The sequence below is a fragment of the Aulonocara stuartgranti genome (assembly GCF_965226115.1).
Source record: "Aulonocara stuartgranti genome assembly, chromosome: 7".
In the NCBI taxonomy this organism is placed as follows: Eukaryota; Metazoa; Chordata; class Actinopteri; order Cichliformes; family Cichlidae; genus Aulonocara; species Aulonocara stuartgranti.
The window spans coordinates 48,688,484-48,716,126 of record NC_138945.1 but is presented as its reverse complement, the minus strand read 5'-3'; the positions used below and the strand labels follow the sequence as shown (position 1 = coordinate 48,716,126).

The 27,643-nt window shown below is 40.1% G+C and overlaps 1 protein-coding gene across 1 annotated transcript; it reads right to left on the bottom strand.

Annotated features, from left to right (window-relative positions):
* Positions 1–1,439: 1,439 nt before the first annotated feature.
* Positions 1,440–27,140, bottom strand: snx33 (sorting nexin 33). Its single transcript, XM_082541728.1, has 2 exons — positions 24,769–27,140; positions 1,440–4,750 (listed from the first exon to the last, which is right to left on the bottom strand). The coding sequence occupies exons 1-2, from the start codon at positions 26,186–26,188 to the stop codon at positions 4,497–4,499; spliced, it is 1,674 nt and encodes a 557-aa protein (XP_082397854.1). The 5' UTR covers positions 26,189–27,140; the 3' UTR covers positions 1,440–4,496.
* Between the last annotated feature and the right edge of the window lie 503 nt (positions 27,141–27,643).

The following is a 27,643-nucleotide window of genomic DNA, read 5'->3' as shown; positions in this document are numbered from 1 at the left end:
TTTGTTTTCACCCCCTCCTCTCTCCTTCACCCCACTTCCTAACTCACATAAACTGAGTCACGTTGGAGAAGTGCACTGTTAGCACTGCTCTGGCAATAGGGTTTGGAACTTTTTCCACGGTGTCATTTTACTGCCATTGAGGCCTTTTTGCTTCGCTAATGCGTTGCGGTAACCATCAGGAGTGTGGAAGATGCACTCAACTGTTCTGAAGATGCTTTTACTTTCACGACTTGAATTATAGAGCAGTGATTAATGCCTCGCGCTTAGGTTTTCATCCTTCTGTCAGTCTTAGGTTTCTCAGTGAACCTGGATGATGTCTATTCCTGGTACGTATCATGACGGTGACATCATCCCACAAGCCTGAAACACTAGCCTCCAAGCCATGCGCTGGGTTTAACATCTGGATGTTTTTTTTCTGCTTTTGACAGCCAGAGGTGTATCTGCAATCTGTTAGCATCACTCTGCAGGATGTCATCACGGAGGAACTTAAAGGTTAACAAAGTAGTGTCATTAAGACACTATTAAGACACCTGCCGTTGGGGTTAAAACAGAAGAGGGCGCTTACGATTGTTAAGATTAATGCCAACAACTCCTTCACTTTAACAACCCAACATGTTGATTTGAGCTGTCCAAATGAAATGCTCGCTTCCGAAACATCTGGAACACATTAAAGAGAAAAGCCTGGGTTCACTTGAACATATTGTAATACTTCTTTAGGCGATAGTTTGGCATTTACTATGTCTCAGAGAATCAACTCCACGGGACAGCCTCATTCTTTAAAGAAAACTTTCCATAAAATGTTCATCAGAATGTGTGTAAATGCAAAAGGTTAAGGGGATCCCCACCGTAAGTAGACCTTCAGCAGCTGTTGAATCAAAAGATTCCCCAACCCCAGTTTTTCACATGGTTAGCCAGGATGTTCATACATTTCTTTGAGTCTTATTTATTTTGTTATCATCTCACTGTCTATGTATGTTTACGCAAACTGGAAAATTGGGATAACAGCTCCCGGCAGTGCTTGTTTTGGTTACTTTAGGGGGGAAAACTGTTTGCATGTGTTATAATATCCTGTTATCACCAATATCCTGACGCACAGAGTGGACACAATAAAAAAAGAGCCTATAAAAATATGGAAAAAATCCCAACAATCAAAACACACCCTATGAGCAAGCACTTGGCAACAGTGGGAAAGAAAAACACCCTTTTAACATGAAGAAGCCTCCAGCAGAACCAGGCTCAGGGAGGGGCGGCCATCCGGTTGGGGGCTGAGAGGAGGAAGACAGGACAAGCAATGCAGGCTTTAGTTATCAGCTTCTTTAAAAAGGAGGTCATTGTGAATAAATAGAAACACAACAGCTAAATAGTGGAGATGAAATACGTGCAGAATAATGTTAATGCAGGGCGTGACTTCTGAATGGACGACAAAAACAAGACAGCAATTACCATCATGACTTTTTATTAAGATTTATACGTCCTCTTCCCCTTAATCAAGTGACACATTCCTTACTGAAAAATCACCATCTGGTATTTCAGAGGAAGAAGCTAAAGCACAGAGCTCCTACAACTCACAAAGTCAAACATCCGTATTAAGAAACAGTCATCTGTGCGAAATGTCTTTCACTTAACTTATCGTGCAGCTTTGGAACATAAAGAGGTCTTCTTTTTTTTTTTGCCTTACATGTCTTTGTATCCCCCAAATCCTGCACCAACCTTTTGGTGTCCACGATCATTTCTTTGTGGAATGTTTCTCTTTTGCTTTGTTTTTTTTTGTTTTTTTTTTTTGGTCTTTCCAAATATTTGAAACAGACTGAATAAGAAAACCAGAGAGCATTTATCATTTCACAACAAAACCGAGTGCCCCAGTAGAAAAATCTAACACATCTTTGGTCTGTCATGAGTGTAGATTCTGACAGAAATTAAAAAAATAATAATAATAAAGAAAAGAAAATACAATTTACGTATGAAACGCAAAAATTTGTTCAAAATTAGACAACAACAGGCAGTCGAAGGCTGCAGTTGTGGACTGAAAAGTACCGGTATCTGAGTCACACACACACACACAGACACACACACACACACACCAGAGCATTCGTTTGCCGGGAAACCTGCATGCCGAGTCAGCATGTTTTTTTGTTTTTGTTACAGGACACTCATAAGATTCTAAAAGACTGAAATTTGCAGCAGATTTTCACGAAAAATGAATTCATTCCACTTGTCACCCAAACACACCACCGCTAGATCGACCCCTGTTCAATCCCAAAGCAGAGTCAGAAAACATTCCCTCGAGGTAATGCTAAAGATAGTCTCGTCTAAACCGCAAGTTGCCATGAAAATGTTCTCTTGTTAAACCAGATGAGTAAGTGGACCTCTAGCCCTCACAGCCACTTGCTGTTGAAGTAACGGTTTTATGTTGGGAAAATAAGAAACACGTATTTGATTTGTAGGTCGAATGAGAGGATCAGTTCCACTCTCTGGTCAAGTCAGTTACGTGAGAAGCTCTAGCTGGCATCTGGTTTAGCTTAGCACAAAGACTGGAAAAGAAGGAAAACAGCTAGCCTAGCTATTACTAAAGAAAAGAAAATCTGCCAGCACTGCAATAATCTATATTCAGCACATTGCATCTGGTTTGCTTAATAAGTACAAAAACAAGGGTTAAGGACAAGTTGGTTTTACAGGAGGCAATTTGATGGGCTACCTGTTCAAGAGGTAACAACAAAACAACTAATAAAATCAGTAACTAGAATGTTTCCACATCAGTTTTTCAACAGTTTTAATTTATGGGAATGTATACATCCATTTTAATCATCAATGGGACAGAACCAGGCTACCAGGCTCCCGATTATTTTATTTATAGCCTAAAGCACATTTAAACAACAGATGTTGACCCGAAAGCGCTTTAGAGACAGGAACATTAACATTTCAGGTCTCAAAAAAAAGTTTCAAAATACATGAAAGGATGAGGGATGTGTTTTGTTGTATCAAGTAATTACTGTGGAAAGTAGTTACAATCACAGTAATCAGAGTAGTGGTAGTGGTAATTAAAATGTATTCAAAATTTGCAAATTCATGCCTTTATGGGTTAAAGGTATTTGGTATCGGAAATATATTGGCCCTGTATTTTGATTGACACCAAAAAAGTATCACACTACTAATCGTCTATGAGTGTAGAAGCCCCGCCCACTTGCTGGTAAAATCTTGTTTATTAGGGACAGCCAATCAGCTGGAAGTTTGCTTAGAAGCTAAAACTGCATATTTCTTAACTGAGGGAGTGCAGTAAGGCCCAGTGTGCTAATAATCTCCTCATCCAACTAATGCCAAGGAAGTGAATTAATGCATTTCTTTGCTATGGCTTTAGGAAAGAGACTAAGTATCATTTTGTGAGCATTCAGTGTTGTAAAATGCTTAATATGAACACAAAACTCGGGTAATACACGGGAGGAATGTGGTCTCGTTTTAACTATATGATTACAAGTTGCTCCACTTAAACTACCTGAACACTTTTCATATGAAACTTACAGATACACCTGCTGCTACATATAAAGAAACATTGTTTTGTCCATCAAGGACCAGGGAATTGATCTGCACAGCGTTACATTCCTTAACCCACACAACACATACACACCCAGGATGACCTAACAGTATAATAAAAAAAAGGAACATGTGCAAACTCGTCTCGTAACTGAGCTCATTCCAACAATTCGCCCCGTAAAACACAAGCCACACTGCAGACGACAGACAACGGTCCCCCTTAAAGGCACAAACGTCACGGAGAAAACAAAAAAAGGACTCACAAAATTACACGTTATCAGTACATTTTTCACATGGTGCAAAGTTTAGACAGCCATTTGTCTTTTTCGTTAAAGTAACTAACGTGAAGTATGAAACGCCTGAGCCACGCGAGCAATCGACAGGGCTAATTCCTCTTGAGCGTACAGTGCACTTCTTTGGCCAGGAAGTACTGATGAGGACATTCTGGATAGTTTAATGAAAGTTGTTGAAAGTTCAGCTAAAAGTTTAAACATTTTACACTGGATGTGACTTCAATCAATCACCGGTGGAGGCCACGCTACACAACACTCAAGAGAAAAGGGACGACTTTAAAAACAGAACCCGTTTCTACTATAGATCCACTATGAATATGAAACCTATACTCTTACTTTAATGTAACCAACACCTTAAATTATGTCAAATAAACAATATGCTGTGTGCTGTGTATTTCAGAAATAAAAGATACAGTAGGTCTTAAAAAGAAAACACACAAAAAATAATAATAAAACATAAACTTTGAATCTATCAAAGTGAAAGAGTGACTGGCTTTGCATGTCTTTCCAGTAAACCCACGCGTCATTCATCTGCAAATGTTTTGTTTTGTTTTTTTTTAACTGAACCATTGATGAAAGAGTCAAGACTTGAATCTCCCTTTCCTTTTTCCACTCTGTGTGTGCGCATTCCCTTTTCTCTCTTGACATCCTGACCCAGAAAGCAGTCCGGTGTCTTTACAGACAGTCGTACATGCGCAGGGTGCGCTCCAGTTGCTGGACAACACGCTGGTAAAAGGCTATCTGCTCCCTGAGGTAGGCCTGCATCATGTCTTTGAAGTCCACCTCTCGTCGCTGATGGAAGTGGCTCATTTCCGCTTGGAGGGCAAAGCCCACAGTCCGGCAGCGTTTCCTAATGCCGTCAGCCTCATCCTGGTCCATTTTCCCTTCATCACTCATCCGCTGGCTCTCCTTCACCTTGGCAAAGGCACCTGTGTCAAGAAAAAAAAAATGCCAATAGGTTCTCATTAACTCGGTGGCATGTGGGGCAATGCACGTTTGTTTTGATTTTACTCTCCGAGCTTCTGAGAACTGCATTTTTTATTCAGACGTAATAGCGAATGACACAAAAACCTCAAAGATGATGCCCTGTGGGCATTTTTTTTGCCAGGCTTGCAACACTTTTACTCTGTATTTAATAGCGTCTCCAACAAAACTCCATTAAAGAGAGAAATTTTGGTGACCGCCACATAACAAGCTTTCATTACGCTGAACTTGACATTCAATTTAGAGCGATGATCAATATGACTGATCAATCAAAATGGGGATTTATAATAAATCTTATTTTAAATGGAAAAAAAACCACCACACAAACACACACACAGATATTAATAATTGCTGTATGTGTGACGATGTCTGAAAAAAAGAAAAAAAACTGACTTTAACTGAATTAGTTACATGTAAATTTGTAATTTTGTTGCACAAGTACAATGTAAAATGTTACCTTGAGTTGGATAAGCAGAGGAGTTGGATAAAATAAACCTTTTGGCTTTTGTTTTGTTTTTTATTTTAGTTGTGTTCTACTCAAAATGATTGCTTTATGTATATTGAGGGTGAAGAATTACCATTTTTGGTGCACAACATGCAGACATATATACACACATATACACTAAAATCATTATAGTAACTCTGCTCTGGAGAGTCTGCAGAAAACAGCTCAATAGTTTCTTAGGAATCACTTTATTGCTCTGGGTGAAATGTGAAAGTGCTAGCAGAATTATACAGAGTGACTTATTTAAAACAAGAAACATATTTCCCAGTACCTCTATTGTTTTTGGGAGGATGCAGAAATCTAAAATGATAAACCAAGCAAATAAAAGAACACTACTGCATGCTAAACACCATGTTTTTGTCTAATTTGCTAAATCTAATCCTTAAATGCCAACCCCTTTCACCTCCCAATTAAATTGTCTGTGGTCTTTTTTTTTTAAACCAAAAAAATCCCCATATGCTGTAATAAAAGATAAATACAGCACAGAAACAGTCACAGACTTTTATTACTCACCATTATAGTACAACATGCTATATCGCTATGCTGATTTTAATATCTCAAGATAAACATTGGAACCTTCTCCCCAGACATTAACTACTGTAAGCTATACACTTTACAGGGTAGCACACCGAGGAAACCACACAATCACTTCTTGTTTCACTGCATACCAAACGTCTACTTTCAGTGTGCCTACTGCTAGTCGGGACCACATTCACCCAGACTGCTATGAAGTAACTTTCCAATTGCCGAACATGGCAGTCGGATGGCACGTCGCCATTGCTGCATTTCCCATCAGACCGTCAGCCTCAAAAAGCCTGAGCTCAAAATCAGGAAGCAGGACTAGTCTGGACAAGCTAGGTGTTCTGCTTTGTAAGTACTTGCCTGACACTCATCCATTAACTGTAAATCTGAGGTCATGCTACACGGCATTTCATTCGAAACTCCTGGCAGAAGTGTGGGAAAGCATGAATAGCAGCTGGAGCCGGTTCCAGCAGAAGAGGCATGTGGACTGCAGTCTGTAGCTCTGACCTACATTTATGTATTCTGTTTTCCACATGAGAGGAAAATGTGCAGCACAAGAAAGCATGTCTGCGGGACATAAAGGAAAGGCACTCATAGCTCTGTGTGTGTGAGTGAGACTGAAATCATAAAGAATCCCACAACAGCTTGACGTGCTCTTCCATGCAGCTAAACGTCCTCTCTGACTTCATGCAAAACTATATAGTAAAATGCTGCTGCTTAGCTTTCCAAAGCAACAAAAAACAATTCCTCTCTTGAAATTCTTGGCACAGCTGATGCACAATCTCGCCACAAAGAGAATCTTGCTTACAGCTAAACACAAGAATATTTAAAGCCACGAAATCCACGAACAAAATGAAGAAGAAGTGCATCAGGCTAGAAGTAAAACTGAATTAGTTTCCAAGTGTCGTACCGTTTCCCTGTTTTACATATGCTCACTGATACACAATCAGTGGTCTGGAAAGTTGCTAGATTTGTTTATCTTGCCTAACCAGACCAGCTACCACAGTGTTTCACATGTGACAGATTAATGGGCGTGTGTTGGAGAGATATTAGAGCTCTACAAGAGGTTGGAGAAGGCTTTGGACACAGAGTGAGTGAAAGAAAGGAGGAGGAAACAAAAACGAGAGGCAGCGGACAACAAGAAAACTTAAATTCAGCAGCATAAAAATCATTCTTCCTTAGCAAAAGGACTTGGGTGAATAGAATAACTAGCTGAAGATGGTTGGTTTGTTTGCGTTCATGTAAGCGATTAAATGCTTGTAGTCCATATTGTAGCAGCACTTCCAACAGCTTTGACTGAATCGCCACAAGTAAAAAGGATTATGCAACCTCCTGTGATCCACTGCTGCTGCCATCACGCTACTTCTATTGTCTTGGAAAATATTTTATAGCGTGAATGCCTGTGCGGTCAGGTCGCACAGTTTTTGATAAATGCAATTATACATTTGAGGTTTAAAATGAAGAGGAAATGAGTGAAGACAGTTGAGATAATAGACATTGCTACATTCCTCATTCCCACAGCCTCTCACTTAGCCTGGGGTCACTGCAGGGCAAATTCGGGAAACGCACGTCTTCACTGAGAGCGGAAAGTCCGTGTTTACAGCATGTTTTGATTGTATACTTCACTATTACTGTGTCCTTATTAAGCACTGTCATTGGTATTTTTCTCCAGAGACTGCAGATTTCTTTATGATCCAGACATTATAACGCAGCACTTTTTAGGCAAGTGTGTCTAATTTTAACTCTGTGTCATCTGGATTCCGATCACATTAGATTTAAATCAGCCCTACTGTTAAATCCTGAAGTGTAGTCATCTTTAAACTGAAGTGGAGCCTCTTCAGATATGGATAGTGTGTATAAATCTAAAGACAAAGTTTATTGGTTTGCTGCACAGCTGCACTACGTGTTGTCATATATAGAATGAATCAGCTTGTCTGGGTAGCGAGAAATGTAGAACTATACTATGTAAATTGTTGCACATGAATCGTAACTGTGATCTCTAAATACTATGTGAATGGCTTTTATAAAATTCTAACAGATGCATTAAACACATTTTAAAGAAAGCATGAGAAACCAGCGACTTACACCCTCTTTGGTTAGGGTTCGGTTTACGCATCAAAACAACTTGTTTTGATTTGGGAAGAGATTTTGGTTTGGGATAAAATACAAGTAGGGCTGCATCAGTCTGATAATGGATCAGATATCGTTCCAATACTGACCCAAAAAGGTCGATCAGACACAATAAGCGATGCAATCGGTGACAATAAGCTGATTCATTCAGTTCAGTTCTATGCTGCTCCGTGTTTACTTAGCCACACCACAGCAACAACCTCAGCACTGGGAGATACTTACCCACAGCCAGGGTAATGGTGTTGGATTGGAAGTGGAAATAGCTGAGTTGGTGTATCCCTAGTTAGGAATGAAGTCATTCTCACTACTGCCACAAACACACATCACAGGACCGACACTAGACCTGAGAATTCGTTATCTTTAGGGTGTAGCTCAGTACCTCAGGTCATGTAGCAATTGAAAGGCTGGTGTTTTGATCACTAGCTGCTCCAGTCTCCATACCAAACTATTCTTGAACTACATACTGAATCCCAAGTTGCTCCCGATGCATTCACCAGAGTGTCAATGCATGTAAATATCAGACAGAAAGAACTTTGACCAGGAAAAAGTGTTTGTGTGAACGTGTGCATGAATGGGTGAATGAGGCTTGTTGTATAAAGCGCTTTGAGTGCTCAAGTTGAGTAGAAAAGCTTTATATAAAAGGTATGTGACTCTTGGAATAGTATAGAAAGCTTTATATTATTAACATTCGACTGCACAATAGTGATGAAAGGGGCCCATCCCTATGTCACAGAGCAAAAGGCAGGGTGCACCCTGGACACGTTGCTATATCACAGGGATAACACATAGAGATAAGCAGCCATTCACATTTATATTCAAACCTATAGCTGGGTAACCTGACATGCATGTCTTTGGACTGTGAGAGGAATCCAGAGTGACACAGAGGTGACACTTGGCCTGTCGCCAATACTAAGCAGTGCACTAACGTGTGACCCATGTTAGGGCTGTGCGATATGACCAAAATCTCACATCCCAATATAAGAATTCTATCGTCCCGATAACGATATAAATCACAAAAATGTAACATCTTCTGTAAATTCTGTGAATCTCGACTTGCAGGAAGTGTTTTCAGCTGCGCATCATAGCTGGAGTCGAGTGTTTTAACCGATGTATGAAACGATACAACTTACTGTATGTCTAAAAATGTAACGGCTGCCGTTTTCTTTGTGAGTATTTATTACACGGCGTGCTGCGGGGGAAAGCCTGTTCTAACGTTTGAGTCTAAGGTTTATTTATTAGCACCTGGCGGCTCTTTTGCACTTCTCATCCGTAAATAATCTGCTCTTTCACGTGATTCAGTTTATTTTGAAAAGTCTCAACAGGATCTTGAGCTTTATTGTGAAAGGTTTATTTGGAACATAAACAAGCGGTCACGCAAGGGTTTTACCGTCGTTGTTGCTAACCACAACGCATAAAAACAGGCGCTTGTCCGTCCGTAGTGTGGTTATATAAAATATAAGAGAAAGAGAGAACTTTTAAGAAATTAATATAACCACTACAGTGACCATCAAAACGATGAAAAAATATTGTCGTAAACAGTTTATTTTGCGACACCACGAAACAAGCGATAGCGTAAACTGAACCGATAGACGTTTTTATATCGTCATCCGATATATATATCATTATATCGAATATATGTTGGATGACCATGATTTTCAAACACTTGAATAGTCACCAAGTAACAAACTGTCAGTCACAGATGTACCACAACTATGCAGTCACTGGAGAGGAATAAGAGGTGGGGTGTGAAAACCAGTGGAATAGCCAGCTTTTGCAGCTAATTGATGGAGTTGTGAACACTTTTCTAAAACAATAATTAGCTTTTTTCCCCCCACCCTACCAGCACTAAGTTGAGCGGCAGTGAGCTGAACAAAAATGACCCTGTTATTACAAAATCAACACTTCCTCAAGAACTATTAAAAGTAAGGTTTAATTTGACCTCGCCTTTTTAAAGAAATTCTTTGCAGTTCTCTAGAGCTGTGTGCATGTGTGCGTGTGTGTTAGTTAAACTGTACTGGGCTAATATGTGAAATGTGCAGTCTCCAGTATGTAATGACATCACTACTGCAATGAAAACCACAAAACACATACCCCCACTTTCCCTTTAGGACTCAGAATTGGCAAATTACTCTCTCTCTCTGAAAAGCAAAAGGAAAAATATCTTGCAGGTGACGACATGACATTTTAAAATCCATAAAAATGTGCTGCAGTCGCTGAACTGACGGACTTGTATAATACTGTATGTGATACTAGCGTAGTCGTCTATAAGCCTTAAAAGTTTAAATACCAACAAGAAAGCCATTCTGAGTCTGCGTAATCAAAATGAATCTTCGGCGAACAGTAAAACAAACAAATCTGGAAATACTGTTTCAAAGATTTCAAACACCGGAAGGACTAACGTGCCTGAATAAGATTAGTCTGTGTTATTCATACTGGACAGAGGTAAACAGAAATATTTCTAAACTGAGGACAAGTGAGGCTTGTCGCCACAAAACACTGACCATTAATAATGGGCTCTGTGTGTGTGTGTGTGTGTGTGTGTGTGTGTGTGTGTGTGTGTGTGTGTGTGTGTGTGTGTGTGTGTGTAAAAGGGCTGACGTCTGTGTCAAGCACCGCAGTGAACTCATGACATATTTGTTCTTTGTTGGCCTCTCAGCTTTGAGAATGTAAACGGCAAAAAAAGAAAAAACAAAGTGCACTGTGGAACTTGTGTAATTACACAAACAGTGTCATCACATGCTTGTGACGAGGAACGGCCACAGATGTTAGAATAGAAGGATGGGGCCTTTCTTTTATATAATCATGCCACCTTTCATTTGTAAAGTTGCGTTGTGGTTGCCACCCATGGGTTTTGAAACCACATGTGACAAGTGACTCTTGGCCTTTTTTAAAAAATATACTCAATAAATCAATAAAGTCATCAGGAGCCAAGGACACCAGAAGTCTCTTTACAAGCGCAAAGATCAGCCCTCTGGTGGCCATTAACTAGAATGCAGATGTTAAGACGTTCCCTCACTGATCTCACTTTTCAGAACTGGAAGCTACACATGTCCGTCTTCATACTGCCTGGAAAAAAAGAAAATATACCAGTAGTACTGTGTACTATGTTTTAGTTTCTTTAATGTTTATGTGTTCTACTAGTTGCTGCGAGCTATGCTAGCCTCCACCATCTCTATCAATACAGTTGCTCTTTGTTAGCTTTGTTTGTTAGTTAGTCGTTAGCCTTGAGAGATTAGCATTTTTACCATCGCCATCTTGTTTTAAAAAACAACAACAACAACAAAAACGCAATATAATGCTGTACTGTGAAATCACATATTCATTGGCTAACAAATGCCTTCACCAATCAGCATACCACAGGTAATCCTCCATTTTGAAATATATGACCAAAGTTTATAAAATAAAACTGAACCCATTAAGTGTTTACAAAGTTCAAAACAGAAAGCTATTTCCCCATAGACTTCTATATATGTGGAAGCCTTTTTGTCACCATAGCTATCGCCATCTGGAGGTCAAAAGGCACTTTCACATTAGCTTTTCTTTCTAACCAGGAATCTACGTCCATGTTTTATACCATCTATAGTTACACCTGAAAGTGTCTAGTTGGTTAACTGCTCAGCAGCCTAAAACCTAGCGCGCTAGCAAGTCTTCAATATGCTAGGGCCACTTCCTGTATACTGTGCCATTTTCTTTTCCCCCCCTACCCCTAATACTTTGTTATCAGGGCTGTATTTTGTTTCATCATGGATGCATTACAGAAAACTGGATACAGACTCAAATTACTACGAATACTTATGCTCATGTGTTTTACCATAACTCTATATTTCAATGACATCACAAAAAACAACTATTATCTATTCAGCTCCAAGTCTGTTGCTATTAAAAGCCTTTAAGCTGATTCAGTCCAGAACATGCCTGTAGAAGCACTTATGATTTTTATTCAAACAAGGTAATAAAGCACAGAAATCTGAAGACAAAGATAAACACTGACATTTAATCTTAATGGAGGAGAGTACAGGAACAGAGGGGGAGGGGGAAAAAAACAGGAAAGGAAGGGAACATCATGTGCAGAAAAGCTGAAAATAGAGAAGAAAAAGAGAAGAGACATTTCTTCAAGAATGTATGACGGGGTCAAAAGGACTCTGCGATATCTGCCAGCGTTTAAAGTTGGCCTTAAAAGCCTCGAGGATAGACAAACATGAAGAAAAAAACCTCTGCTGAGTTAGCAGAAAATGTAATAGTGTTTACAGCAGCCAATCAGATACACAGATAAAACGGAGCTGGAGTTAATGACCTGAGCTGGAATGCGCTCACAACCAACTTTTATCCATCTCAGAAATGTTATCTTTAAAGTCAATGCAATGCATGGACACACACACAAAAAGCAAACGTCTCGAATTTTTCAGTACTTTGAGGATGAGGAACAATTTTAAAATAAAACAGAATGAGTAATAGTCCAAAATTCCTCTGCACCCTGGATAATAAGTTTTCAACCATGACAACAACACTTACACTCGCAGAACTACAACAAAAGACTTCCAACAGCTCCAAAGCACAAACTGAATCTCTTAATTGAAGCCATGCCCTGATGTGTTCAACAGCTGTTGTTCTTTTTAATGTTTAGAGAGACTCTAATCTTAAACTACTATATATTTCATATTTACACAGACAGAGTTATAAATTTACCCTCGTGCCAAACATTTATGCTAGCATGATGTACTCATTTATTAAGAAAGATATGTACACTTATGCTTCTCGCTGGGTGGGGGTGGGGTGTTAAGTCACAACGCTCCCCTTCAAAGGGATTTATTTCAATTCTTTTCAAGTCGGGTTTCCGACATCTGTATGTCGACATGAAATCAAAAGTTGGACTGGACGAGGATGAAAATATTTGGCATTTCCAGTTGCCAACTGGAGCAAAATGTCTGGCCTTGTTACAACTTAGCTGTTCAAACTACCTCACAAAAGTTCAGACAACAACAGCATCAGTGCTGTCATCGCATATCATGCAAAACTAATGAGCATTTAGCATTAACTGTGACATCACGGCTCCTTTGTATAACTATTTATTACTAAGATTTGTGAGACAAGAGTCGGGTTGCCTTGAAATCCCTCTGGGTTTTAAGGCATTCTGTTGTGTTTCTGGTTGTGACATCAAATTCATATATAATAGTGTCAGCTCTTCTTCTGTGGAATAAATGGAGTGTTTACTTTTGTCTAATTGGAAGTGTTGCAATGGCTGAAATTTACAAGAAAGAAAGAAAAAGTAAGACATGCAGTTCTGATAAAGAATGTCTGGCCAGTATGACTTTAAGGTTGTTCCCGTGGTCAAAATAAATTCATCCCTGCTTTGTGGACTGCCTACCTTAGTCAGCACCAATTAAAGCTTAGACATAGTAACAAAACAAAAACCTGGAAACCACCACAGTCCATTGTTAACTTTGGAAATGTCTTAAAACTAAATTCTTTTTAAAGGATAGTAGGGGTCAGCTCCTCAGGCTTCAAATGGCCCTCAAACTTTGGCATCTTTGGGACCTTAGTGAACACTTTCTTGATGACTTCAGGGGCTCAGTTGATAGTTTTAGGTCACACTAAGTAAAATATCAACTAGCAGATTATGGTAGTTATTGGGTGAGAATCATCAGACAGCCCACGATACAATGATATTGCAATACTTTTTGTTAATTTTACATTTTGTGACATGTTGAGTATTGTAATATCATATAAATCATATATTGCATTTTATCACCTCAAAAGCAAATTATGTGCTCAAAGTTAAAAGCTGTCAACAGCTGTTCAGTCCTTTTATCCAATAAGACAAAGTTATCTTACTTCAGTTATTTATTCTCCTGCAAAATGAGATAAGATGGAGTCAGTCTGCAATCTGCCATCTGTTTCTTATAATTGAGCAATTAACTGTGATAAATGGTCAAAAATCACATATCTGTTGCTCTTAAACATAAATTCATACTTAATTATCACATTACTGCTCATCAACCCCCCAGCTCTATAGAGTTATAACCAGCATACTGTTCAAGTTGAGTCAAACCCCCTCAGGTTTTGCTCGACATTGATACAGACTCATTCAGACTGACGGCAACATGCTGACAAGCTGTCTGCGCTTTACACCATTCCTCATTCACCCAGTCATACAAGCACTTTTTTCTATGCTTAAGTTTTCTGTGTTTCCGGCTAGGGCTGCCACAAACGATTATCTTGATAGTCGACTAGTCACCGATTATTTTTGCGATTAGTCGACTAATCAGATCACGCATCCATTGGACGTAAAACGTACAGCTTATTGCACCAGCAGCATCTGCTCTTATATAACTATCATTAGCTTACAGCTTTAAGGTGTTTAAGGTATGTGCTAACTAAAAATAAAGACAAGATGATAGTTTATTAAATTTTAATGAAATTTGCAGATTGCTTCGGTGGAGTTTAATAAACTGAGCCGTCTGCTCCTTGCTATCTAAAATATAACAGGACACTGGAGTATATTCTCAAGCATCTCACACTTCTGATAATCAGTTGTCTGCTTGACGTTTATTCAGTTGTGTAAAAACTATAACTTTAATCTCAGCCAAACCGATTTACTCAGGAACAAATAAAATACTGAAAAAAGCCAAACAATAACATTTTTAAGTTATCTAAGTGACTTATGTATGTTTAACCTGAGTAGCGAAAGACGGCGGTGGGTTTGAAAACGATTTGTCGGGAGTCCGGTGCTCTCACGGGTTCTAGTGAGCCTTGAACCCCGGCTCGCTATTGAGCAAGTTTACACAGCAACATTCTCGCCTGAAAATATGTTAAACGTTTATTTTGTGACCCAGAAAGAATAATAAGAGTAATATTAAAACTAACTAGCTGCCGCCATTGTTGGAAACAGAGCAGAGCTGCGCCATGAATTCTGGGATGGGTTGGGCCACGAAGTATACACCCGACCCATCCTTCAAATCTGGGGAAATGAAGGACGCATTTGTCGGAGTCTACAAATGCGGACACAGGAGGATGCGTTTCCTGAATTTGGACACAGCTACGATACCGGACACTGTTCCTTCTTCTTCGGGGTTTAACGGCAGCTGGCATCCTTGTACATGCAGTGCTGCCATCTTCTGTTTCAGTCCGTTATTACACTCTTAAATCCTACTACTTATTCCTGTGTGTTTTGGGATCTTACAAAGCTTCAAACGATTTTGATAGTCGACGTAATCGTGACTAGTCGACTAATCGTGGCAGCCCTATTTATGGCAAACATTCACGCATGTTCACACTCTGATAGATGTATCTACATCCACACTAGCCTGGATAGATTTGAAAACGGCATTTTAGTCTGAAAACCCTCTGCGTCCACCACACTAGCGTTTTCAGTCGTTTTCACAGAGTTGTACGTCCACATTGAATCGGCCGAAATTTACTTTATTTACTTTACTCATTGAAACGCGGCGGCAAAAGGTCGAAGAAAAGCACCGAGTTTTTTTAAATGGACTAACAATGAGGTGGAGTTGTTGCTGCGAGTAACACAAAAGTACAAAGTTGCAAAAGCAAGTGAGAATTAAATAATTTGAAGAAAAGCTATCTGGAGCATGTACAAAACTGATATTAATCTGTAATATGGCTGTCAAAATTGAGAGCAAACAAAACAACTGCTGTATAATGCCCCCAGCTATCTTTAATTGGTCACATGACTGCATCACATGACTAAAATGCGTTTTCGAAAGTCTGCGTTTTCGAGTGTCCACACTGCGACGGGAAAGCTCCGTTTTGAAATGTATGCATTTTCGAGAGTGTTTTCAAAACACTGCGTTTTCCCTTGGGAAAAACGCCATCTCAGTGTGGACGGGAGGCCAAAACGGAGAGAAAACGATGCGTTTTCAAACAAAAACGCATTAGTGTGGACGTAGGCTGAACCACCAACCTGCTCTACCTCCTGAGCTGCAGCCACCCCAGCACCCGAAGTTGTAATCAGTTGCAGAATGTGAAAAAGAAATCAATATAATAAGCCACAGATTGTATACTTTTGTTGTCATACATGCAGTAGTAGATTTCACACATGAACTTTGGCTGATATTTGGAGAATGAGGTCAAAGCAGGTGTCTGTTGTGAAATGTAACGAACAGCAAGACTGTGCACTCAAGACGTGTTAGCGCCATAGATGTGCGTTGGCCTAGGTGTGTCTCTGCAAACACAACGAGCCACAACAGAGAAATAGACAGACAAAGGGAGTTTATCTCCCACTTGACAGCCTGTAAGAGAATGACCAAATCATCAAAGAATGAAGCCTACTGTCATCCATAATTAGTGCACATAAGTAGAAGGATATCAGGTAAAACAGTATAAAGCTATAACATTTGTCAATCATTTTTCCTTTCGTTTTTCTCCCAAGTGGAGTATACTGAAACAGTAACAGTAGGCTAATAAAATACATTGGCAAACCAATACCTAGATCTAGACGAGTTAACTTGGGCTGACGGAATTTCCGATCTCTATTAGTGGAGCAGAAAATTAAGAGACTTATATGAAGAATGACACCTTTGAACTAAAAACTTGTATAAAAGACAGAAAGATAAAGAAGAAAAAGAGGATTACATGTTAGTTAGTGGCACGTCAGCTGTACTTTAGCTGGATTGGATGTAGATATTGTAATGCAGCTTTATAGACGGGGCAAAAACACCATTCTCCAAGCTAACTGATGTATCTTATTCCAAGAACAGCCAAACTATGAACAAATACAGATGGCAATGGCTTTTAGTTTCCATTTATTCATGACAATGCAAGCAAAATAAAGGCAAGAAAGCAGAATGCAACCTACACTGAGTAAGAGTTTGTTGCGAACACATAGAGACCCTAAAACATCACATTTATTATTTCAGATTAATTTTACATACCGAGATAGAGACACAGACAGACCAGAGCTTTTAGAGGGCAAGGTGAGCCACCCAAGCAGCCAGGACAGGCAGGCAGAGGCAGAGCTGGCCATCTAATCCGCATTTCAATCCCCAGCTCCTAAGGTCTCCATGTCAAAGTGACCTTGGGCAAGATACTGAACCCTAAAATGTCTCTGAGACATCCATCATAGTGGAATGTGTTCATAACAGTTAGGAAGTTCACAAAGTCAAAGAATGAAGCACCGTATGAATGTGTGTGTGACTGGGAGAATGACTTTTATTAAAAAGTGCCTTAAATGCTCGTTTAGAGTAGTGAGCACTCAAGGCTTTGATTAAAGGATCGTTGCTACCAAGTAGCTCTAATTTTCAGGAGTTTTTGGAAAAAAGTTACAATTTGGAAAAAGATACAGTATAATTTAGATTTTTGTACAGTTGCATGTTCCACTCGAGTTGTAGCGTGCTCTCTCCTCTGTAATGTAACCACTGGTTAGGCAGTGGTACAAACAGAATAGCAGTGCTTGATAAATTCATAAATGGGTAACTCTGCAAAAAGAAAGGGAGAGGAAGGAGACACAGAGAGTCATTGGGCACTTCCAGCATGAAGAGAAAGTATTGGTTATATTTGCCAGTGGGAGCACCGAATCATGTTTAGCCTGCTTCAGATACAGCAGTGCAAACAATGACTCAGCCTAACTAGATTTATGGACATAGGTGATATCAGATGAACAGGTAAAAACAGCACCGGGTAGAAGCCTAAAAAAAATATCACAGAAATGTGTGATAATGATATTTCTGACACCCAATATTACACATTAAATATTAAACAATATTACACACAATACTCTATTTGCTCTTCTATTTGGAGAGCAACTAGCTAGTGCTCTAGCTAGTCTTTCAGCCAAGCTTGGTTGTGTGCTTTTGGGTCATATATCATTAGCTGCTAGCAACAGTACTAGCTAGAGTACTAGCTAGTCTTTCAGCCAATGTCGGTTGAGTTACTTGTGTGCTTTTGGGTCATACATCTTAACTGCTAGCAACTCTTCCATCAAAGCCTCATTGTACTTTACAATATGTTTATGACTCAAGCGGTTAAACATGTTTGGAATTTCCACCTTTAGCGGGGACAGTTTTCTTGCATATTTTGGAAAGCATTGCGATGTGCTGGAGATTGTTGAAGTAGTTCCAGTTTTACTAAATCATTATTGGAGGATGACACACAGCTCTCAATGTCAAACATTTCTGGGCTTGCATAATTTTTTGTATTTTTTTAATTAAAAAAAAAAAAGCTATACAGTGACATCACAGTAAAATGTATACCAGTTATCCTTGACAATATGCTATGGAAAAGCCCCAGTATTAAATAAAAACCTTTGTCTTGTTCTTAGTTTATTAAAAATAGTAAATGGGAACAGTAAGCCAATTTCACACTAGCCAACATAACAGTGGGCCACCCCTTCCCATATGGAAAAGATATATATAAATCTTATAAAGTTTGTATCTGTCTTGTGTGAAACTTGAATGAAAAGCATACAAGAGTGAAAACACATATAAGATCCCTTGAAAAATTATATAATGAAACTTTGGATACTTACTAAAACAATATATGAAAGTAATGAGAAAGTGGCCACTTTCATGAGTAAATCATATAAGTTTTTACTATTTCTTTTCCATATGGGTTGTTTCCAGTTTGAAACCCTATAAAGAACACTGTCATCCTATTTTCAAGTTTAAGCTGTTGCAATAATAAAACATTTATTTATCTCTCTCTGATATGGCAGAGCAGCAGTAAGTTATAAACAACACAGGCTAATAGTGAGGCTACCACCAATGTGCACACTCTGGCTAAGCAACGGGAACTAAATTCACTTAACTAAAATTAAGTGAAGTAGACATGAGGAAGTTTTTCTGCCTGTCAGGTCTAAAGGGTGGAAGTTTGACTAAAAGTTGACTCCGCTTGTGGGGTAAATTATTACTCCAGTGAAGTGGAACTGGTCATAAAAAGAGCAATAAGCAAATATTAAAACTTACGACTAAGGAGGGGGGGGAAGTATTGTTACAGTTCCTGTGCAACTTGCCCAGCACCATCAACAGTTTACCAGACTTTAAAATAAATAAATAAATTAAAACAGAAAACACTGCACATATGTTATAGCTCTACAATTCAATCGGCTCTTACCCATGCTTCACAGTGTGACCAGTTGTGTCGTTTTCCATGTGCCACAGCAGGAAAAGTACAGATGCCAATAAAATGGTTGCATCTAGGTGAGCTTTTCAGTGTCTTGGTAGAGTGCACGCTGGGACACTGGCCAGTCTTACTGGGATATTCGACTGGTGCAATTTCTAGATCAGTCGTAATTAACATTTACTCTAAATTTATAACTCTAACACTAGTGTCTGCCTGCCAAGTTGAAACTTGATTATGGCACATTTGCAGTAAACTTATGCTGATCAATGTGCCGAAGCAGAAGACTCAGCCTTTGTAGCTACACACTAACACGCCAAGTTTAAACTTGAGAAGCCAGCCTCGCTAGCACACCCTCTTTGGTATTCTGAATTATGGAATATCTTTAAAGCATAATTATCACTTTTTGACAGAGAGGTCTCAAACTTTATTGCCATTACGCTCACGGTTAGCGGTCACGCTGTGTACTGTTAAACACTGTGCCAATTTTTTCCATATAAGCTCATTTTACTTGTAACTCGTGCCTTCTTTTTTTTTTAGACTAAGGCTACAGAATTTGTGCTTCTCTGAGAGAAGAAAGGAGGCGGCACTGGTAAAAACTGAGGACTCTGAGACATCTGTGATCTCCTTTAGTGTGAAACAACATTGCACTGGGCCAGCACAGACAGGAATGCAGAAGCATGTGGATAAGCTGTGTGTGAAGCCAAGGCGCTAGCCTTTGTCAAGATTTATGAGTGAGCCAACAGCAGCAAAACACCTTTGCTCTCCAGAGTCACTACAGTCAGAAAAGGGAACTATAATCGGCCAAATTACAACTGCCATAACTTGTCCACTCTATGCTAACGAAATGCAAGGATAATTGCACAGACTGCTGTTTGTGCACCTGCAGAAAACGCTGCCTTTGGCTTTGGACTTTCACCAACATATGGAACGTTAATCCTCGACAGATTTGTCAGATCATATTAACGCCATACGCGCTCCTGGTCAAGTCTTTGGAAATTAACCAAAGAGCTGTGTGGTTGTCTTATAAGTACTAGAACTAAAAGTTAGATGGCTGTGTGTTATCTGCTCAAATCAACAGGGCATTTGGCACACACATTTCCCCGGAGCTGGAAAGCAAAATATCTTTTTATTCAAAAATGCACATGCAAGAGCCTGCATGTGGTTTTGTTATGCGTTGCCATATGGAGGACAACTAACCTTTTGTCCATATTAAAAGTCTGGCCTGCTAAAGGTGTCCCAGGGTAGCTAGTTCATTCTCAAACTGCATAATGATGTGGTGTGGATCACAGGTTTTATCCAACTACAAGCAGCTGCTAAAGTAGCAAAAAGACAAAAAGTCCACTCCTTTAAAAAATAAATAAAAATACAAACTGAACAGCTTAGTTTTACAACTAAACGGTGATCGTGGCCTTACTTTGCTCTACATGTCATTCTCGGATGATGCAGATCCCGATTTCATGCAGAGCCAACACCCCTGATCTCATCTTACACAACATGTGACCAGATCATCTGGTCCGATACCCTCGCTGTGGAGCGCGTTGGTTTCACTCTATTGTGTTTTCTTTTTATACGTATTCAACCCCTGAAGAGCTGGCTTTTGTGTAAGATCAGTGCAGTGATTGTCGCCAGGTACAGAATCTACAGAACATGATCTCTACCCAAATTCTCACAGACACTGGACAAAAAAATAAATAAATAAATCACACATGTAATATTTAAGACCTGATGAACGCTGAGGGAGCGCAATGACTCCAATCATTCAAAGTGAAGGAGCGAAGTGAATTTCAGAGGCCAGGATGACTAACAAACAAGTGATTGTAAAAGGCATCCCAACTGTAGCTGGGAGTGCTTAGATCCGCCTCACACAAAACCCTCAGAAGGTCTTTATTGTCCAACAATGCAATGTTATTTACTCTTCACATCAAGACTTTCAATTGTATTCAAATGAGATCAAGGTCTAACTAAGGGATTTGTTTTGGCAGATGTTCAAAGCACAGCGTATGCACCGTTAGGAGATCAAGCATTTGAAACCAGGATAGATTTACCTTCTCTTGTATCTAAGCCAAGGAAACTTCCCAGTCAAAGAGTTCTGATATGGGCAGATGTGGGACAAGGAGAAAAAGATGTAAAGAGAATAGCGAAACATAGTTGAAGCATGTGCGGCAGCTTTGGCTGCAGACTGATTTCAAGGCAGAAACCAAAAGTGAATGTCTGTTCAATTTGGATGAAAACACAAATGGAGCACACCCTCAGATTTTCCTGACACTGCCCAAAACCTCACACAACCTGCGTGGCTCGCTTGCCCACCACCAGTTAAAATTCCTGGAGTTCACATCCTGACATGGATCACAGTTAAAAATCAGCTCCTGTAGACCTCAGCGAAGGCAGGCAGGGAATAAAGAAAAAGCCATAAGGGATGAAGGAGGAGTGTACCGGAAAAGGTCGACCTCAGATCTCTGTGTTCCGACTGTTGCCACAGCTGTATCTGGTTCAGCAGAACACAAGTCCTATCAAGGGGAGTTATGTGGACCGACAGGGAAGACTCAGCAGAGGGGGGGAAAGGGTCTCTGCCTGAACAAAATACAGTTTCCTACAGTATTTATCACCTCCTGGTTGGGGTGAGAACTATTTGTAGACACTGCTGCCAAATCAAATTTTTTATGTAGATTCCAACATCATGCTTTTATTACATCAGTGTTTCCTCACACGCAGACTTTACTGGGGTGGGCAGCCCAGTTATATCAGCAGCAGCAGCCCAAGGATACAAGGCAAATAATTTTAACATAATTTTGTTTGTCAGCGACACCTACCCACAATCCATTTGCGAGTTGACAGGCTCCTCGCTTTTATTTTGAAAGGTTAGTCGCTGCTGACCAGCTAGCCCCGGCCTACAGGCAAGCTGGTTGCCAGGTTTCTGTTGTAGTGGTCATGTTATAAATTAGCTTCTTCTACAGAGAGGATCCTATCCCCTGAGTGTGCATACTCAGATGTCTGGTAGTCGAAGGTCTGCTGAAAGCTGGAGAGGAACTTTACCCATTAGGGAACTGGCACATGTGCTGCTACACGAGCTCAATGATCCTGCAAAAGAGTAGAGGAACTACTGTACTACTTACTACTGCATCTACAGCTGTAGAACAGGATGGTAACACTGGCATTTGTTCCGCAAGAGTCTCACTAAAGAAGCAGCATTATATTGTTTCATTATTGTCATGTAGCATTTAGTGATATTATTTGCCTTTTCAAAAGGTATTATTTAAAAACTTAGGCAAGCCTTCACCCTGCAGGAGCTGTACATACGTAGATGAACACACATGGGTATGCACGGATGCCACAAACACAAATAAAATCTGAATCTGTTGGAAACAGTGTGGTTTAAATAATCCAGGCTTAATGTTGAGTGCTAAACAAAAACATCTTACCTGAAATGGTCAATCACCCCCATTCAGGTATTACACATGAACTTATAGAATCAAAAGAGCAAATGAACGCCAGGCCTAACAACTTTGATTCTTTGGGGTAAACACTATTTATTCTGTTTACTATAATGTCATATAGTGGAGGTGAATGGATTATACATTTCAATATCAGTCCGACCAATCTCGATACATAACACTGAAACCATCTGCATGACCTGATACTCTGAGGTTGAAAGATTCCCCGTGGTTTGTTTGTTTGTTTGTTTGTTTGTTTGTTTGTTTTTGGGGGGGGGGGGGGTCTTGGTGGACTGGCCCTTTAATTTCATTCAGATGGCTCACATTTTCTCTTTTGTTCCTGGGTGGAGTGCTTTCGTGTAACTAGCTGTATTGTAACACGAATGACCTCTGCGATAATACGCACCAGCTGTTTGAAGGGAGATAATAACATTTACCAACAGCGTTCCTCCTTCCTCACTGGCAGCAGCCCCTTCCTTCCTCCTGAACAAACTCCAATCGGTTGATGTGTTGTTTATTTGAGAGCTGACACAGAATGCTGATTTATCTGTGCTCTGCTCGAGCGTAAAACTTTACAAGCTCCAAGTTTACCAGAACTCCATGTAGGATTAAAAAAATTGGGCATCTCAAACAGAAAATTGCATATGCAAATAAGGAGCAGCACAGTTACAAAACAATGGTGCGTTTCATGATTTCAGGTCAATAAATGTACTCGTTGCACATTTCTATGCTAATATCCAACTGCATCGTTTTTGAAAACTTGTGCAAAGGGTAATGTGTATTTCACATTTTCAAACAGAAGCAATAATATACTAAAAACTATATACTAGTGCATACAGTACTGTGAAAAAATAGTATGTGCACCAACCATTTTTAAGGAAGGAACACATTGAGAAAAAGCAAAGGTATGCCAAATTAGAACTGAACTGAAAGTCCGTGGGAACAGGTTTTATGGAGGGATGAAACCAGATTTGAAATCTCTGATTAAAGAGAGAGACATAATAGAGAGCCATCTGTAAAACACGGCAGAGGCTCTGTAATGGTTTGTAGCCGTGTTTTAGCCAGTGGTGTTAGGTATCTTGTCAAAACCAAAGGAAATGCAAACACACCAAAGGACCATTAGAGTTTGAGTCGCCATTTAAAAGCATCTAATTAGCAATTAATTCATTTTTCAGCATGTCAACAATCCCAAACACACTAAACACACCTCAGCTATACTGAAGTAGTTTGAGAGCAAAAGGTAGGCAACATGCAAAGAACTGTTTTGAATATGCTTCAAGAAGTCTGGAGAACTATTCCTGAAGACTGGTAAATTACAACGACGGTTGAGGGTTAGGCGTTCATTTTTGATGGTTAGGGTAGGCTAGGGAAAGCGTTATATCAATTCAATGTCTTAACTAAGAGATTAAAAAAAAGTGTGTGTGTGTCAGCACTAATTTGTTAGTTAAAACCTGGAGAACGAACCAAAATACTGTAATACTAGCTTGACAACCTACCATAAACATGCCTCTTATAGTGACTACACTGACTACAAAGACCACTTCTTGTCAATGACAACCAAGTAAACATGGCTGACTGTTGTACCATTAAAGTATTACACGAATCTGTTTTTATTTTTTCACTGATGAAAAAAAAGCAGTAAATCATCTCAATTAAGAAACAAACTGAAGAATATCTGGCATTTTTCCACATAAAATTACTAAAATGATTCTTATTACTGCATCCGTCAAAAAAGTGAAAAATATAACAGGCTAACACTATGATTTAATCTTGGGCTCAGGTATTGTGTATCTATGTGTCTGTGTCTGTCATGAGGGGAGGGGAGCTATGGAAGGCCTGCCCTCGTCTGCCATCCATAACAAAATAAACTGCACGGCTTGAGCAACAAAACATGATTGTGAGCTATCAGCTCACCATGTTCCTATTAGCAGACACTTTGTTTATTATTCCTAACAGTTAGCAAAATGAAACGCTTTCTTGTTGCAGCTGATGCAGGCTCTCTGATTACTGATGGATAAGTCACAAAATTTAGGTTAACAAAATGACATCTTGAACCAATTAATCCTTTACCCTTCAGCACAGCTTTCTGATGAATTCAAATTGTAAATGACATGTCAGAAAAGCTGATTATGTGGCCCAGTGTGTGGCTTTGTTTGTTTGAACAACCGTATTAATAATTGCATCCAGCATATGGATGCAATTATCGTTACGATTTCTGACTCCTGTGGCATTTGTTTTGCTTTTTTTTCGTGCACAGATTCATCAGAAAATTCTCTGACACGTTTAAATTTCTCAGGCTCACCTTTCTGTAGATGAATGATGTCGGGGAAGTTGGCGAGCAGGCCTTGATAGAGCGACAACTTATCCAGCATGTGGAAGAGGTCATACTTAGGTTGCTCTGCAAACAACTCTCCAATGTTCTCATAGGTGCGGCCAGTATGGGAGATGGCATTGTTGAGTCCATCTGACCTATAGGGAGGGTCCAACGTGAATGCGTGGCTGATAGACTGGAAGGCATTTCCAAGACGCTGGAACTCTTTCCTGAATCCACCCAGGTGTTTGCGCACCAGCTCCGAGGCGACGTGTGTCAGCTGCATAACGCTGTCGTCCATCTTCCTGGCAAAGGCCTTGAAGTTGTCGACTCGTTCCTCGACGTCCTGAAGGTCCTGGTGCTCTTTGGGGATTTGAAGGGTTAGCATGAAATGCGCGCCCACCATCTCGTCCTTCTCCGCCCTTCTCTTGCCCAATTTCCACTGCTTGTCATCAGCACACATGAGAAAGTGCTCAAAGCCTTCATATTGGGAAAGGACTGGGTGACTGGTCATGTGGTTCATCCACAGTATCAGTCGCCTCTTGCGCTTCTCAATGAAGTCTTCCTCGAATCGCCCCGTGGCCTGCTTCTCGGGCAGGTGAGGCACAGAGATCACAGTGAACTTGTGAAGCAGGCGGTTGTACAGCCAGTCAAAGTGTTTGTAACGTCTGTAGACGGGACGCCCTGTATGACTTGGTGTCACCCGGTACGAAATGTAGGTCTTGATGCCCTTGAACTTTGTCTGTTTGGTGGGATCCTCAATGGAGCAGGAGAAAGGCTTTGGATTCTCCTTCCACCGGGGCCCTAGGGGACCCATGTCAATGGAGTAAGTCTCAGCTATCTTTGCCATCATTGGGACATCACCCAACACAAATGCCTCTACCCCTGAGCGGACAAAGCTGGAAAATCTGTTCAAGTTCCTGCCCACCATACTGCCCTTCCTAGAACTGGTGATGCTATCTTGTCTGGATGCCGGCTTGGGTCGATAGTGCACATTGGGATTGTTGGTCATCGGGTTCTCAGGGGCATGTCCATTGGCTCCAGGATTCCTGGTGTGATCAGCATCATCCACAACAGTGGACCTGTCATCCCAGTCATCCCAGTCGTCATAATCGTCATCATCATAATCATTCTGTGGATAATGGAGCGAGGTGTTTGGAGTGGAGAAGTCCTTTCCTAAAGAGCCCGCTGGGCTTATGGAGCAGTCGGTAACATTAGAGTTGGAGCGACTGCGTATAATTTCCACATAAGATGCAGGGAAGATACCCCTCTCTCCTCGGCTGTTCTCCCCCTGAAACCAGCCGTCCACTGAGTTCTCGTCAAAGATAATCAGTTCCTCATTCTCCTGGATGCTAATCTCCCCATTGTTTTCGCTTAAAAAAGTATAGAGGGCTTTGGCTTTCACTGACATCTTTGATTACTCCCGTGGCTGCGAAACCAGAGAATTCTACATGCACATAGTGCTTAGATTATATCGATGCTGCTGTCTCGGTGCATGCCACATTGGAAACATTTGACACTAGCTCACTGTAATATTTAAACTCATATCAAATGGCATCGCAGCTGTTCGATCGTGTGTGCCACAGCACAATATGACCTATGTAAATTTAATGATCTGACACTAGATAAACACAGAGCTTGTCAAAAGTTGCATAAAACTATTACTTCTATCTGCCAAAAATAAAAAGTCTGAAACAGGCCTAGGGTAACAATTAGTATACTCAGCCCATTGAGGCTGTTGATCTATTATTGCATTATACTAGCAGGTCTAACAAGAACTTTAACCTACAAAAGATCTGTAACACAATAGGCCTCTCAATACAGAAGGACCCCGTGTCTCCTTTCTCATCACAAACACAACAGGTTCAAAACCAAAAGTGTTTTCACCGAAGAGCTCCTCCAAAAGCGCCGACGGTCGTTTTAAAATCCTCTCAAAGTGGGCTTCAGCCTCGCTGTTAACTTATTGTACAATTGTGTCTCATTACCGAGCTTTAAAACCATCCGTGATGGGACTACTTCCAGGATAAAGTGGCCCGGTGTGAAGGAAAAACAGATGGATGAGTAATGGTATCCCTGTGCATTTTTAAACGCCGCATTCCCTCACACTGAAACTTGCTGCGTGTTCCTTTGTAAACAGGTTCCTGCGCATCTTCAGTCGATCCTTTTTCAGCAAAAGCAGAAAACGGCCAAAAACAATCCGCGCCCACTAAGTATCAGCACACGCCACGAGCCGCTGCTATTTCTTGGAGTTTATTCCTTTGCGAGCGGCAACAAAGTAACTCTTTCCATGACGTGCGGTCAGACAATTGAAGGCAACTTCGCCTTTTTTTTTCATCAGCTCCTTTATATTGTTTGGAAGAGGCGGAACAGGCTCGATGCCGCCCCCTCCAGGAGGGAAGGAGCATTACATACAGTGAAGATTACAACATCCAAGCACAATTTATGTCGTGGGTTACCAGGCATATTATAGTTTTGTATTTTCGAGTTTAGTTTGTTTGTTTTGTTTATTCTTGTATATTTTGTCTTGAATAATGAAAATAAATACCAGGTTTCTGAAAATAATGAAAGAAAAACTATTAACTCAGAAAGTCAACTTAAATTTTAAAAAGTATAAAAAAGAATAATAAATTATACTTTACACTATAGTTAAGCTTAATGTTGGCGATAATTACGATTTAGTGTATTATTGTTATTGCAGTGATGCTTACTACTATTAAATATAGTCTTTATAATTTAGGAAACCTACTTCCTATTGGCTACCACAATAACGTTGATATGATATATATTTCAAAGCTTCAATAAATTCTTAGACATAAGGTGTTAGACTATCCAACCGAGCAACAATGTAGCCGTAATAGTCTCATTT